The following is a 16,670-nucleotide window of genomic DNA, read 5'->3' as shown; positions in this document are numbered from 1 at the left end:
AGTAGGTTAGAAATATATATTAAAAAAAAACGATAAAAATCTGAATATAATAAATCCACCATCCGTATTTAATGAAACAAAATAGTACTTATAACCCCGTTCTTTTCTTTACCGTTCTTTTCTCTCCTGCGGTCCCGCCCACCTAATCCCACTCTTCTAGTAGCAGGCATTAGTAGCTCGATCTACCTCTCTCTCCTCTTCTTTTAATCTTTTCCGAGAAGCTTTTACTGGGATTATATAAAAGAGTAGAGGAATCCATAGCTGGAGGAGAGAGAGAGAGAGCAGCCCGTGTCTCTTTCTTTCAGCATCCATCCCATCTCGCTTCCCCTCGTCCTTCGCTTTCAAAACCCTAACTCAATCCCTAACCAAACCCCCTTCGCACGCCAGATCGGTGGGCCGATCCGTCATTTTCTGCGACGAGGTTGCTTCTTTTCGCGGTTTCGATCGAATGCGGGTGCTCTGTTTGGGCCTATTTTTCTTGGGAGTTGGTCTCTTGACTCGATTCTAGGGTTCGGAGTGGATCGGGATGTTGCGGCGGCTGATCTGGTGGGAGCCGTCTCGTTGCCGGAGATCGTGGTGAGATGTCGTCGGCTCCAGCCGCTGCGCCGGCGTTTGAGCGGTCGCGAGCTGTGTCGTCGAACACGGTATGGTCTGTTTAAAGATAACATATTCTGCGCTCAAGTTGTTCTTTTGTCGAGCTTGTGTTCAAGAAGTCGTTGCATGGGTACATTGTTAGTAATCTCGAACCAGTAGATCTTATTATGTGCTATCTGCAAGTTTCTTGAAAATTTGGAGGATAAGTTCTCGAACATTGGTGTAAAATGTAGAATTGCTTGCCTAAACAGGTGCAATTTCTTTTACGAACTTTAAAAGGAGGCATCATGGCTAAACAGTGTTAATTATTCTGTCCTATTAAGTTGCTCACTACAGATTGCATGTAGAAAATTAATTATTACTTGTAATCACTAATCGTAGAAATCAAATTTTGATTAATCCAGAAACTGGTATGTGCATCTGTCTATTTACTGCTTTTGCATAATTTGCAGCCTCATGCATCGAAGACTGCTATATGAGGAGTTGTTTTCCTCTATTGAACAACACCAAAATAATTTTTGGTATCTTTGTCTTGTTTAATTGACCGGTATTAGAAAGCCTTACTGCTTCCCTTTGTTATGGGATTCTCGTCTAGGTTTACAGATCATAAATCCTAGTGTCTGATAGAAAGTTGGGCAGCACTCGACAGGAAAAAGAATCTTGTATTTTTGCAGGATCTTGTGTTCACTATTTCTTGCTACAGCCTGAAAATTTCTGTTGAATGTATCTTTGTCTGATGCCAACTCCATATACAGGTTTTCAAGAGCGGGCCCCTTTTCATATCATCCAAAGGTCAGCTACTTGTTCATTTTTTTGTGGAAGTAACTAAAAATTGTGAAGCTTAAATGCATTTTTCATAAGAATGGTTTATTTCTTAGGAAAAACATGGATGCATTCTTTTCCCATGTATTCAATTATCTGTCGGTGTTTAGTATCACCGTCCTGGTAAATATGTGGACAGCTGCAGTAATCTATTTTTGTTACTTGTCTTTGAAAATGCAAAGTATGGATTGCTTCGATTGGGGAAGTGCACATGAATGATACTTCTTAATGTATTTCTGATTATTATCAAGAATGCTGAGATTGCATCAACAAATTATCATAGTGAAGTTCGGAAGTTACCTATAAAGTATTATGAGTATTATATGGGTAATAATGATGAAGTATCATAAAGAAACATGTTTATAAATGTTAATCTAGAAATGTTATTATAAATTTTGGTAAATTGACATCCAGATCAGCAGAAATCTTAGTAAAGTTTCATTTGCTAAATTATATTTTGTATGAAGAAAATTACTCCCTTATTCTGTTTTGCAATTGATAGATTCTATACATAGGATATGTTTTGAAAATCACATTCATCAGTCAAATTGGCACGTTGGAATGATGGACTTGTGCACTCAGCATGGTAATTCATTCAGAACTTCTCCAACTTCGGATCAGAAGCTGTGTCTAACATACTAATTCAAGGCTGGCCAGTGCTATCAGTTAGTAGGCAAGGCAGTTTGTCATCTCATTAATCCACTCAGTGATTAATTGGAATAGAATATCGTGGACTACTATATAATGGAGTTTATAAAGGATAGGATGATTATTTCCAGAAGCATGTTGCAAAATACCAGATACATATTTATAACACAACATATTCACGGGCTATTAGCTTTTGCCAAATTCTAGGTTCCCTTCTTTTTTGAACAAAAGAATATGTTCCTTCTCTCAGACTTGCTTCCTATCATGGCTCTGCACTCTGCAGTAACTCTGGGCCTACGTCCCAAGGATGTGTCAGATGGTAGTAACAGAAATTGCGGCAAACATGCATGGTAAATTGCAGTCCGTTGTTAATTTCTACCTATTTTTAGACCTATGCTTGAAACTTATTTCAGAATGCAAACAGTTTCCTTTTGGATGGCGCTTTATGCTTCTCTTGCGCTGTTTCCCATTTGAACACCTTTCTGTTACAATAATCTCCACACATCTCCTGTTATGCGGCTTGGAAATGTAGTGAAAAATCATCCCATATAATAAAATTAACTTTTATTATATTGCTGATGTTCTGAGCATATTAATTAAATTATCTCCTTCAGATTCACTACCTTATTGCTTTATTTCCATTTTAGCTATAGACATTTCTGTTTTCTGTTGCTTTTATTCAATGAGCCATTTGTTTTTTGTACATTGCAGGAATTGGTTGGAAATCATGGAAAAAGCGTTGGTTTATCCTCACACGAACCTCGCTAGTGTTCTTCAAAAATGACCCTGTCAGTACTTATTGCAATCAATATAAATATTCCTATATTTATCTTTGTGTCATGCTAGACAGTTATTTGAGAATATTTGTTGTATCTAATTTTACAGGATAGTAATTAATATGTTGGGGTTGTATGTAACACAAAGATAAGGAACACTGCTTTCAGTAAAATTTACAACTAAAAAATGATTGTTCAAGTTCAACGTTACCAAGGTCTTGAAAGATCTTTCATAGGGGTATGTCGTGGATTTGTTGGCATTAGATGGGTGGTGCAGCATGATTAATGCCGCCAACACAGGAATCATGCTGATAGCAACATGATGAGCGAGAAGCGATGAATAGAAGCCAAGTGGAACTGAACAATAAACCATGGATGGTGGAGAGTGCAAAAGAGAGAGAGGGATGGAAGCGGAGTGAAAGTAAGTTGGAGGAATTGGAGGAGGAGAATAGGAGATAGAATGGTGGTGAGTTGATGACCATCAAAGAGGGGAGTGGAAGAAGAAGGTAAAAGGTTTTGTAAGTGTTTTAGGCTTGATCCAAACCAACCCAAAACTTGATGCGCTCGGGCTTGGCTTGTTGGGTCTTGGATCCAGTTCATGAATACGAGTTAGGTTGAGTCTGGTTAGGATTGAGGCTGATTAGGTTTTTAATCTTTTTTCTTTCAATCTCCTTATGAAAATTAGCTCCCATTTGATTCCTGGTTAGGGAATTTTCTATTATAAATTAAGGAACACTACTCTAGATTTGTAATCAAACATTAAATTATTCTTACTTTAGATTAGAAACACTATTCAAAATATTGTACACATAATTTTACTCTTGATTTGACTAAAGACTAAAGTTATTTCACATGTCATATAAAAAATTCTCTCCTCTCCTCTCTCTTACTACCTACCTATGAGTCATCTTATTTCACAAATCAGAAGTTTTTGCTCAATATTTTTTATCTATCTCCTCTATCCTATCACCCATCTATCTCATTTCTTACTCAAGTATGCAGTACATATAAGTTTGTAATACATACCTACAAGTCAAATGAAGTGTGTTTTAAGTCAATTTTTTACTTCTTATTTGTACTTTCACCTTAATTTTATGTCATATCAAAGATAATTATTATACCGCTATTCTAGTTTCTAACAAAACACCCTATTTCCCTGCTCTAGATTAGAGGCATAATTTGAACAGTAAAAATTAGAATAGCTACTTTAGTTTTTTTTCCTTAAACAGAAACCAAACGGGGCCTTAGTTGTTTTCTGCGGAGGTTGCATGAATGATGAGTCCTTTTTCTCAGACTTCTTTGGTCATATTGTTGGTGGTTATGTTTCACGCTGAAATCTGTCTATTTTGCATTGCAAATTGTGTTTCTTTATGGTTTTGGAATCTTATATAATATTCTGTTGTTCTGCACTTGGAATGTGATGATTATTTGGTGATATTGTAGAGCGCATTGCCCCAAAGAGGTGGCGAAGTTAACCTTACTTTGGGGGGCATTGACTTGAATAATTCTGGGAGGTACATTTTTCACTAACCTTTACATTTCTTTTGAAAATGTTCCTTTTTTTTCTTAATTCTGATAAAATAATAGAAAATCTTTTTATATCTCTTATCTTCAGTGTGGTAGTTAGGGAAGATAAGAAGTTATTGACTGTTTTATTTCCGGATGGGCGTGATGGGCGTGCATTCACTCTGAAGGTACTTTTAGTTTAGTATTCATTTTGGATGAAATGAGTTTGACATCATTGCCAACTTATGTTCTTTTGCATTTTTTTTTTCCGGTATAATGCACTTTCTGACTATATTTTCTTTTCTTTGTACCTTTTAGGCAGAGACGTCTGAAGATTTATTTGAATGGAAAACTGCACTTGAACGTGCTCTTGCACAAGCTCCAAATGCTGCTCTTGTGATGGGACACAATGGAATATTTCGTAACGACAATAATGATGCATTTGAAGGATCTATCCATCATTGTTAGTTCCTCTTTAACAAGATTATGCTTTAATTGACATAATAGGACTTGGAGTTGCTTTCTTACTGTGGATATTATCTACTGATGACCATTTAATATTGATTTGCTATATATTATACAGGGAGAGATAAGCGGCCGATCAAATCACTGGTTGTTGGCAGGCCAATTCTGCTTGCACTTGAAGACATTGATGGCGGACCTTCTTTCCTAGAAAAAGCTTTGCGCTTTTTGGAGAGATATGGTAGGCACTAATTACTTGACGCATTTTGATAGGTTTTCCTAACTAGTTTTGTGATACTTCCTTGTTGTATTGAACTATAGTTTGTTTCAAATGGTTCCTTGTACTGCTGATAAAATAGTGTTATATTACAAATAAATTATCTTGATATATGCCTTTCTGTCTTTATCCATATGTTGGTTATAATCCTTAAACCTCTAAGATGTGAAATGAGCACCATCTTGCTATACGAACATTGCTAATAGATCTAGTGCACAAACTAATTGGCTGCACAAATATTCTGCCCCAGGAACTAAGGTGGAAGGAATCTTGCGTCAATCAGCTGATGTGGAGGAAGTTGATCGGAGAGTACAAGAATATGAGCAAGGTTTAGACTTCAGATTCTTTGCAATATATTGAATTTATTCTTTGTCTACAGTTTGTATATTTTTGCATCTTAATGTCGGCAACTTATTATCATCATAGTATAGCACAACACTGTAGTCTTTCAATGCATGTTTATAAACTGCATCATTTATTCTTCCATCAGGTAGGGCAGAGTTTGCAGCAGATGAGGATGCTCATGTTGTTGGTGACTGTGTCAAGGTGATTTTTACCTCTTAACCAGATGAGTGACTTGCTGATTACTAAATATACCCCGTTCTCCAGGAGTCTGATATATTATAATCTTTTTGTAGCATGTTCTCCGGGAGCTGCCGTCTTCTCCTGTTCCTGCATCCTGCTGTACTGCATTGCTGGAAGCTTATAGTAAGCCTGCTTATCAAGTGGTTCTCAAAAGAACCCGACTGACTTATCTCATCTGTTTCTTGTTAATCATACATCATAGAGTTGTGGAAATTTCTGGACTTCTGTCCCAGTATAATTAAATTATTTCTTGTTGAAGAATCTTTTTTCTCTGTAGCAATTAGAATATCACTAGGAAAAAAGTGCAGGAGGTGATCTCTAATAGCTACACTATTGTTTGGTGATGACCCCACCATTGGGTCAAATCAGTATGTTCTAATCTAAAAACCATTAAAGTATCACTATAGTTGATCTCATATTTATAATACAGATCTAAGAACTTTCATTTATAGTCCAAATTCAACAATGTTAAGTTGGTTGTATTCTTACACCACTGAGCAATGCCAACTTTATCATACGGACCTTTTCATCAAAAGACCGATATTTTCTTGTTCAGACATCTTGCAAATGCTGTCAATGTTTATCAGCTGACTTTGATTGTGTAACGATAGTTGATTTCTATCAAGGGAAAGCTGGTAGCCATAGTTTGGCTTTTGTCCTACTCACATACACATAGGTAGTCTTCATAATTTCACTATTTGAAGAACAGTGAGGTATTTGGTCATTTTGGCCTTAATATAATTTTGCTGGATTACAGTTGTGTTTCAGTTTATATCAAAAACACTTCTGGCATCATTTGTTGAATGTTTACCTTTCCTTTACTAGCAATGGCGTATTGTCTACCTTATTGTCTTATTGTCTACCTTGATATTTACTTGTTAAAGGGCTGGAACCCAAGGAAGATCGCATTACTGCTATGCGTTCTGCCATATTGGAGACATTTCCAGAACCAAATCAACGGTTATTGCAGAGGTTAATTCTTTTTTTTTTTTTAAAGTTCTTGCTTTACTGCGCCTCACTTTGTTTTCTTTAATTCTGTTCTAAGTTACATACATTAATTTTTTAATATAGTAATACTAGGAATGTAAAACAATGATGTCATGGAGCTTCAAATTTTGAAAGTTTTTGTAAGAAGTTAACTGTGGATAACATATATGATAGAAAAAGGGGAAAACTGAAGTTCTAAGTGGAGATTTTTGAAAAAAAGGTTCTAAGTGCTGGTAAAGGAGTTCCAGTGCACCGTGTTTATTCACCACGCTGATCATTATTTAAAATATTAAGATAAGTTAATATTTTTAGCTCAGTGGATAAACCCATTCTATATAACTAGCAAGTGAAAATCATAATCTGTAAAGCACGCTTTAAAAATATAAGTTCTACAATTTATAATACATAGATAACCAAGCGTGCTCATTACATGAATAACAAGAATGAGTAATAACATTGCGGATAATAGAATGATAACATGCTCATATTTTATAATGTGAAACTTCCTTCTTCTGTGTTACCTAGTGAGAAATGAACTGAGAAGCAATAATGCTAGAGATTTGTGATGCTAAGAGTTCAACTTGTTCACAGTGAGCAATGGTCTTGTTAAAATGGCTTTGCTCCTGTTTACTCTTCTCAAATTATCAAGCATGGGAGTAAGTCTAGATAAAATGGAGTAAACGTTTCCATTGAATGTGATTATCATAACTACTTTAGTAGCTGAATAAATTGTCCAGATTCGCTTGTCCAAAAATATTGTTGCTTTGAGGACAGGTCAAGCTATTAGAAGGATTTCTACAATGTCTTTTTCTTGCATATGCATTATTTGGCGGGTCCAAGTTTTTTTTGATTCTGTTAGACTGCAATAATTACCAGGCTAGAGTTAAATTCACATTTTTATGCTGTTTTATTTTTCATGTGCTGATAAAACTTGTATAAAATCGCCTCAGAAACTTCATGGCAGTTATGGTGTGCCATGCCTCACTTTGCAAGGAGCTTTCATTTTAGTGCTGCTAATGATTCTATTATTGCAACTATTACTGAAATATCTTTTTACCGCCCTTTGTCTATTGGTCCTTTTGTTTTTGAAGAAACTTGGTACAGTTTTTAATCTTCAGTACTTTTGCATCTCAGGATTTTGAAGATGATGCATGCAATTGCTTCACACACTGCTGAAAATCGAATGACCCCATCGGCTGTTGCTGCTTGTATGGCTCCTCTTTTGCTGCGTCCACTTTTGGCTGGTGAATGTGAAATGGACGACTTTGATGTGAATGGGGATAATTCTGCTCAGCTTCTTGCTGCAGCAAATGCTGCCAACAATGCTCAAGCTATAATCACAACACTCCTAGAGCAGTATGAGAATATATTTGATGTAAGATTCTTACGGGCTGACAGGTTAAAATTTTATTTATTTATTATTTTTTACATTATTTTGCTATGCTCTTTAAATTTATTTGATTGATTTCTTTCATTAACCAACCAAAGAAATTGCTTTTTTCTTCTCAAGACGCTTGTAGTATGACATGGTTTCTTATCTAACGAGTGATGGTATTGGTATTTGTTAGAAATAATTCATTATTAATTTTATCAGGATGCAGAATATGTTTGCCAATTGCTACAGACCTCTCATGGACATACAGATCATGGGTAATATAAGCCTATAAGGCATAAGCTCATCAGTAAATATATGCTTGTCCGAGTAATCAATGAGTATTGAAAGAAATGTGAAATATTGATACAGGAAATTTGTCCTTGACCACAAATTCTTACACAAGTAGCTTGAAGATGTTTGTAATTTAAGAAAGCACATGTACAGTTCCATATAGTTCTATATCGCATACTTTTCTTCACTGGAAGGATTCGGATGTCTTTTCTTACTTTTGTAACTTTTATTAGCCTCGTATCTGTTGATCTTCTTATCTTTGTTGTCTTATTTTTTGCGTATTTGAATGACTTTTTTTTATTAGTAGCACCATATACTCACAGTTAAACATGTCAGAATCATCTTTGATATTCTTTCCACGTTTTATCTGTACGTGCACCTGACTTGCTAAGTTATATTCAAATGCTAACTTTATGTCATCTGGTCTATAATCTATATCACAACTATGGAGATGGCAAAACTGAGTGATGTATCGATATGATGGATCTGATGGCTCTCATAATAAACTCCAATATGCTGCTTGATTTTGCTTTCTCCCTTGGGCTGATAGGTCAGCCACAATATATCCAACATAAGAACCATTTTGTTTGGTCACTTTTCTTCACTTATTTTACATGGCTACTTACAAAGGTGTCAGAACATTTGTTTGCACTTAAAGCAGTTGTTTACTTTTTATCTACATTGTCTGAACTGTGTTTGTTCTAATGGGTATTGCTGAAGTTACTTCTGTCTTGAACTGTTAATTTCATGATAACATAATTTTGCCTTTACTCAGGATGATAATCTACACAGTTGCTCTGTGTCACCGGACTCTCAAGTGGAAGTCAGTGGCAGTGAAGAGTCAACAGATGATGGAAGTACAGATGTGAAAGATAATGGATATCATGATGCAGAAAATGATGTAGATCCAGAAATGGATGATGATGCAGAACGAGTACTTAGTGGAAAGCTTAGTGAAAGCAGTGGATATTCTGGCAGGGACCTTTATGACTATAAGGTTAGCTTTTCATGTGTGTTCCAAGATGTTTTCACTTTTCTATCAATTTTGTAGTTTGTCTCTATAGGTCCAGTCTTTAGTAATGGAAGTTAACTGCTGTTTGACACGTGATAGATAGGTTATTTTCAAATTCATCCTACTTCAGGTACACATCAAATGGAATTTTGGTTTTCTGTACCACTTTCTCTTTTATTTTATCTTATAAAATGACATGATAACTTGCTTCATTCCCCTAAATAATGCCATCTGCTTTCATGAAGGTCGGCTTTATGTTTTTATTTGTGATGCTGTACTGCCTGAAGAAAGCTCTCATTATTTCTGTTACGATTTACAACAAGATTTACGTGTTCCCTATGTGAAAGCAGGTGTTTGCTGGTGATGATTCGGATACTGAAATCCCTAGAGATAATCAAACTTCAGCAACAAAACCGGATTTGGCTCAAGGTTCACAAGCTCATGTTAATGAACTGGTTTCAACAAACAACGAGAGGACATTGGCTGAAAACAGTATGCCTGGTCTGCTGCCTATTCGTGAGACTCCCTTGTCGATGGGAGAGATCCTATCTTCCTTGGATCCTGGAATTTCTTTCCCAGGTCATGGAGCTGAATATTTTGTAGACAGACACCAAGCCAAACTAAATGGATCACTTACACATGTTAAACATAGTAATTTTTGGGGCCGCAGTACTGTAAGTCACTTGACATTTACAATCAATTCAAGAAAGAAGCTTCTATATGGAGTATGGTATGGTCAGTATAAGTCCTCAAAGTGATTTTGATCTTCATCTTGTTTTGTAGGCCAGAAAAAACCATCCATCAGATTCAGCTGATTCATCTGGTGAAGAAGAGTAAGTATCTTTTTTTCCCGTTTCTTCACTTTCTTGTAGAATATTATTTTGTGCATATGCAACCAAAACATAATTTTATTGAACCTGTTGTATTGATATTATGGTTTTCTGATGTTTGTTGTCCTTGTGTCTGGTGCATTTCCTTAGCTGATACATTATAAATTTATGAATTACGAGGGACAGTGAGTGCATTATCCATGTTATGATGATTTCAGTTTGTAAAATATAAAAGTAAAGCAAATCTGCAATGATATTCTTAAATTTTTGTTAGGGGAAGAAATGAAAAGATTTGTTCTTAATGTTTTTGTGTTTATACACATTCTATATGATATGAATGCATCACTTTTCTTCCAATAGTGCAATGATATTCTTAACTGAGCCTTCTCATGTTTGTGTTCTAGCATAGCCCTCTTATTATTGGGAAAAGGCAACATGGTGATAATGATGAAAATTGAAATTTGTGACATGTGCATTCATAGTCTAGATCAATAACTTAATACGTCAATATGCTTGGAAATTTACATATCTAGTTATCTTAATTTACATATCTAACTTAGTCTAGATCGATAACTTTCTAATTCTTTTTGCTTATTTCAAAATGGGAGGACGATCATTATTTGAGGACTTAAATCATTTCAAGTCAACGATCATTCATAAGAAAATGTCTTAATTATTTCTACTTAGTTTTAGCTTTCACTATAGCTTATTCTCTAATTTTGTAGGCTTGCTATTCAAAGGCTTGAGATCACAAAGAATGACCTACAGATTAGGATTGCAAAAGAGGTATGCATTTATGCTTCCCTTGTTACGGGGACATGCTCTTGATGATAATATGGCTGATTTCTTACTGCCTCAATTTGAAAATGGCTTTTTCAGGCCAAAGGCAATGCTATTCTGCAAGCAAGTTTGGAAAGAAGAAAGCAGGCTTTGCATGAGCGCCGGTTAGCTCTAGAGCAAGATGTATGCAAATGTTATTCTGCTCCGTTAAACTATACACCATTACCTGCAAATATGGGTTTTGTTTATTTATATTCTCGATAGCCTTAAAAGGTTTGGAGTATTGAGCTTTATAAAGGTTGACACTGTTATAAGGTCTAACAAGTCACACAATGCTTGTAAATAATTCATTAGCTTATTTGTATTTACATCAAAAGAGAACTATACAGGTCGTGGTCAGTCTGAAAATCTTAAAAATGCTTAGTTTTAAGCCTTGGACTTGGTTAAAGCATGCTTGTCTCATTGGGCCATTGAGACGGTTGAAACATTATAGCCTAAGAGATAAATTTTGAAGGCTTTCTAGAAACGTTATGTGCACAAACTGTACTTATTCAGATTATTTGTGTATAATGCACTTGCATTGTAGGAAATATTTACTTAAGTAACTATATGCTTAACTCAAACAATGTCCCTTGTACTCTGTGGTTCACTCTTATAGGTCTCAAGACTGCAAGAGCAATTACAAGCTGAGAGAGATCTTAGAGCTGCACTGGAAGTTGGGTTAAGCATGTCTTCTGGACAGTTTTCTAGCTCTCGTACTATGGATTCGAAGGTCTATATTTTGCTTGATCACTACCATTTTTCTGTTAATGTTATTATGTTGGAATCGGTGTATGCAACCTTATGTTTATATCTCTTTAAAGACAAGGGCAGAACTCGAGGAGATTGCACTTGCTGAAGCAGATGTAGCAAGGTTGAAGCAGAAGGTTGCTGAACTCCACCTCCAACTTAACCAGCAGCGCCAACATCACCATCAATCTTTTACTGATGCAAATGATCGCTATCAGCACCTTCCGTCTCAAACTTCACAACAGTAAGATATTCAGACTGTTGTGGCTCATCTATTGTTCTGCTACGTTTGTTCACACCAATATATTCAATTCGTACTGAATGGCTCATGTTTTTCTCAAAGAGGCTTGTGTGAATGTGAAATAGAATTCTAAATTTCATTGCATGTTTACAACAGTAAGATATTCAGACTATTGTAGCTCATCTATTGTTCTGCTAAGTTTGTTCACACCAATATTTTTTTTTCCTCAAGGAGACGTGTGAATGTGTCTAATAGAATTCACAATATCATGGCATGTTTGCATTGTTTTCACAAGGTTTATCATTTGTTTTAGTGACTAATGCATATGGGAGCTTTTGTGGTATCTTTTCTAAAGCTGCTAAAAGATCTGCACGTCAACTTGTGGATTTGTCAAAGGTCCTCAAGCATTTGAATTTACAAAATTAAGTTAACCATTCCTTTCAATCACAACAACCAAGCCTTTAGTCCCAACTATTTGGGTTCAACTATCTGGATCCTTTTTCTCCAGTTGTTTGCCAATGCACATTCACTGTAATCTTTCAGTAGCCAGTCCTAAACAAAGATAAAGGAGGATTGTGTTATGTTGACAACCAGAGAAAACGTTTGTCAAGAAAACTATGAATATTCTTATATTCTTCAAGGTTGTCATAAAATGTGGAATGATAATACAAGGGGTGAAAGTATAATTTAGCCTTATAAATACATTAGTGACCCTCCTTTTGATTTGGCTTAAGTGACTTTAGTCAACCTAGAATATCTTGAATGGGGCTGCTGTGGCTTAAGTTTAGCTTTTATAGTGAAGTTGCTAGATGGCTGATTGAAAGAGAAGTGAGCAATACAGTTGCTTTAGAGGATGGATGACTTGTATTATCATGTTTCTATAGTTGTATGCTGATTATACCATAATTGGTCATGTATTTCTCAAGTTGGGATGAGTCTGTGCCCTGAGAACAAACTTGATAGCTGTCCCAAATTAATTCCTTGTGACCAAAATAGAGTCCTTTACATGCACTCACTTGGACAAGCTTAGTTGCATTGAACAATTTGTTATCATTTGTGAATTAATTATCATGTGCTTCGTATATTTTTCTATAAAAGGGAAATGGCTGATTCAAATATATCTGTATGGGCAATTGATGCTAATTCTGCACTTCTCTTTCTCATCAATACAGATGCATGGTGCTATTGTTTATTGCTTGTGTGAAGAAATTATATTGTTTCCCAGGTCTTTCTTAACATTTTGTCTTGGTAATGCACTTCTTTTGGGGTTCAATATGCTGCAGGAAAATTGTTCAACAAGATTTTGACATGAGCCTTGCTTTCTGCAACCAAGAAAAGAAGCAAAGAAGTGTGGTATGTTTGTTCAATCAATTCTCTTGCTTTTTTACTTCTAAAAATGGATATTTTAGCAAAGAAAGTTTCAGACATATAGCTTTAGGTGTATCTTTGTATCAGTAGTGTCTATATCATCTTGTTGTCCCAAAATTCAAGCATTACTACTTTTAGGTGAGGTCATCACTTAGTTTGCCTTGTTAAGACTAGAGACATGCACCATGCTAATGCAGGTTGCAGTAATAGGAACAACCTCCACAACTAGAATTATTGTGTAGACTAGAGAAGTCATATTTCTTTTGCCATTGATTGTTTTTATTGTTTCTACATCTTGTGAACATAATAATATGGTTCAAACTTCAAAGATGTGATGTGAATATCAGTGGCTTAAGGGTCAGTTAACAAATTAAAGGCATTTCAAAGGTCAGGTTTTTATAAAGTTTGCCATCCTTTTGTTGCCTTTATCAATTTTACAGTAGTTTGCAATTTGTTTATACAATGCCCCTTGTGGTCTTTATTTATGAGCAGTATATACTTAGTTAAAAGTATCTGCATGTGATATGTAAATTTGTAATAAGCAAACAGATGGCTAAGCATTGCTTGTTTTGAATCTGAATGACTAATGGTTAAAACTATTAACAGGAAAACTCATCAGGAGCAGATTGGAGGAGCATCAAACAGCAAGTGTTACCCTATGCTAGTTTGAAGCAGCTTTCTCGGAAAAATTCTTTAGATACATGTGCAAGTGAATCAAGAGGCATGGAGGCATCCACCAGCATGTCAGTGGAAGCAAATTCTGCTATGAGTATTACCACCCCCAAAATATGTGAGGTAAGGATAAGCCACGTTTCACACACCTGAGTACTTTTAGGTGAATGAAAGCCAAGCTGAGTTTTTATCTCAGGGTGTAGGATATCCAAGGCAACCATCAGTGGCATCCTCCACTCTCGTAGAACTCACGACCCGTCTTGATTTCTTCAAGGAGCGGAGATCACAACTAATGGAACAACTCCATAGTCTTGATTTGAGTCATGGAGCAGCTTCCCAGGGATTCTTATACAAGTCGTCACCTCCGTGGAACAGCCCAAGATGAGAGAGACGTCTATAACTGCCATTTGTATATCCTTGAATCAAGTCATCTGCTTCTATATTTCTCTTGTTTTGATGTTGGTTTACGTGAACAGATCTGGTTGTTTCTCATTTTTCCTCTGTAAAACCCTTCATGAGAATGTAAATTTTGTATCTTTAGTCTTGATCACTTTCCCTTTCGTAATCACTTCTACATGGAGTGATCGAATCATTTGTGTATCTAATGTTAACTCCTTTTTCCACCACTGGACTTTAAGAGATGCTTCTCTTTAATGCAATTTAATATTGGTTCTGTGAAGAAATGTGATCTGAATGAGCTCTACACAGTGGAAAACAATATGTGACATTGCTGGTGTTTGTGAGCTGCCATATTCAAGATCATTATAAGTAGAAAGAGGTTTTTTCTTTATCTTTTCCGCATACATGCCTCTCTAAAATCCTTTGTATCTCTCTAATATTTATATTTTATATGAATATCTCGGATAGCACATTGTTTTTATATGAATATATTTTTATCTTGGCAAGGATGCTTAAAAGGTTTTAAATGTTACATATTATTAAAAAGTAACCATAAGATTACACATGCAAAACTGATGATAGTATTCACGCATAAATACCTCTTAACAACTAAACAATTTTGCTCCGCTTAAAAAAGTTGGAATGTTTACATCTTCTAGCTATCAGTTGGAGCTAATCAAACATATGGAGCTTCACATCACGGCACGATGTGAGAGAACATCACCTAAATATCATAATTCCCGTCACTTATTTCCTATACTCGACAAACGACAAATGCCCACCTCGTCATCCAGTTAGGTAGGCCTTTTTCTTTCCTTTTTAATCAAATCAAGTTTTAAACTTACTTTGTTAGTTGTTATAACCCACACCTAAAGAAGCTCGGTCCAACGTCTTGTATCAAAGGCTGACAGATTTGAGTTAATTGATATCCATTCATTAAATGCTTATAAACTATATAGGAGTTGAACATCATATCTCTTACAATAATAAAACTTCAAGAAAAAAAAAAGAAGAGGACTAACCTTTTTCGATACATAGTTTTCTGCGATCAAATATCAATTCTATGAGCAGATAGAATCCCACCACTAAGATATAATGCTTGGGCTCAAGATCTACCTTTTTCTAAAGAAATATAGACCCAGTTGCCACTAAAGCAAACAATCATCTCCAACTTGACATGGCTGGAAGTTGCTAAAATAATAGCCTATGTTTCCCTCTAATTAACCTCCTACCTAGGCTCTTTAACCCACTTATTTTTTTTCTCTCCCTCTCTTGGCAGGCAAAGAATATCGAGTTAGTGTGAGAGATAGGAAAGGGGGGAAGAGGAGGGTGTGGTGCAAAAGGGAAACAGGCAGGAGACAAAAGGATAGAGCAGCGGAGCCCACCCCCATTGTTAAGGCGTGTTCACAATCTCAGCAAACAAAGAGCACTTTCTGGGCTCTACTGAGAGCCAATCCACTAGTAGGAATTTGCGACAGCATCACGTTCATGCCTTCAAATCCATCGCTATCACATACCAATCCACAAGAGTAGAATATGCCTTGTTTCTTCAAGTTACTCGTTGGATGCTGCTCTGCTGCCATTTCCTGATTGGTCCTCTGCCTAGCTTGCAGTTGATTGTGTTAGATTTTTCAGTTGAACAAATATGGAATGTGTAAGAATATCTTGTAGAGAGCGTGACAATGGAGATCTAATTTATCAAAAGATAAATGATTCCAAGAGGGCGTTTGAACCGAAGATAAGGCGTTCAAACGTGTTTGCTCAAGGAACAAAACTAGCTTGTGGAGTTAAAACGGACCCCCTTGGTGTTCCAATGCCTATCCCTGAGGTACAGTTCACCTTGCTGCCGCGTTTAAACGGGCCCCTAGTAGAGCATTTGAGAAGTTATTGGCATTCGAACAACCACGTGGGCATTCAGATGGTTTTGCTTGAAGCATACAAGTTTGTCCGAGGCGTTCAAACAGTCTATCGGACGTTCGAATGCTTATGCAGAAGTGGTGGTTAGTTCTCGAGAGTTCTGTGAGTTCTTCGATGATGAGAGGAGATAAAATATCTTAGCATCATTTCTACTACAATCTTCGATGCAATAAGTAACTGTCTCGAGGTTCATCGAGACAGTTTTGTTCGATCTTAAGAGTCACAGAGATTAGTATACCAATCGCTAAAAGTAATCTATCGTAGGATCTAGCGAGCAATAAACTTCATATAGTTATGGAATTTAGCAAATAGCTTGTAAGTATGTTATTTATTGCATTT

At 36.0% G+C, this 16,670-nt stretch overlaps 1 protein-coding gene across 3 annotated transcripts; it reads left to right on the top strand.

Moving 5' to 3' along the window:
• Positions 1-126: 126 nt before the first annotated feature.
• LOC140764635 (rho GTPase-activating protein 7) lies at positions 127-14,560 on the top strand. 3 transcript variants are annotated; one of them, XM_073103304.1, is made up of 22 exons: positions 127-644; positions 1,350-1,386; positions 2,776-2,852; positions 4,284-4,354; positions 4,456-4,534; positions 4,665-4,809; positions 4,930-5,049; positions 5,336-5,413; positions 5,576-5,631; positions 5,724-5,793; positions 6,555-6,642; positions 7,792-8,032; positions 9,099-9,320; positions 9,686-10,009; positions 10,119-10,168; positions 10,891-10,951; positions 11,045-11,128; positions 11,604-11,717; positions 11,809-11,978; positions 13,259-13,328; positions 13,950-14,138; positions 14,219-14,404. In XM_073103304.1, exons 1-22 carry the CDS (start codon positions 582-584, stop codon positions 14,258-14,260), a joined length of 2,451 nt encoding a protein of 816 aa, XP_072959405.1. In that variant the 5' UTR covers positions 127-581; the 3' UTR covers positions 14,261-14,404. The 3 variants fall into 3 exon arrangements, with proteins under 3 accessions (XP_072959405.1, XP_072959402.1, XP_072959404.1); XM_073103301.1 differs by having other exon boundaries at positions 128-644; positions 14,212-14,560; XM_073103303.1 differs by lacking the exons at positions 127-644; positions 1,350-1,386 and adding an exon at positions 2,213-2,414 and having other exon boundaries at positions 14,212-14,560.
• The last annotated feature ends 2,110 nt before the right edge of the window (positions 14,561-16,670 follow it).

This window comes from Typha angustifolia, chromosome 8, assembly GCF_048772165.1.
Source record: "Typha angustifolia cultivar Huaian chromosome 8, ASM4877216v1, whole genome shotgun sequence".
NCBI classification, from domain to species: domain Eukaryota; kingdom Viridiplantae; phylum Streptophyta; class Magnoliopsida; order Poales; family Typhaceae; genus Typha; species Typha angustifolia.
Note: the sequence above shows the minus strand (reverse complement) of the source record. Positions and strands in the feature narration are given on the sequence as shown.

Excerpts from the sequence above, each read along its gene's own strand:
- LOC140764635 (XM_073103301.1), top strand. The coding sequence starts at position 582 with ATGTCGTCGGCTCCAGCCGCTGCGCCGGCGTTTGAGCGGTCGCGAGCT. Across the intron at positions 4,810-4,929 it reads TGAAGGATCTATCCATCATT|GGAGAGATAAGCGGCCGATC; the intron begins GTTAGTTCCTCT and ends TATATTATACAG. Across the intron at positions 6,643-7,791 it reads AATCAACGGTTATTGCAGAG|GATTTTGAAGATGATGCATG; the intron begins GTTAATTCTTTT and ends TTTGCATCTCAG.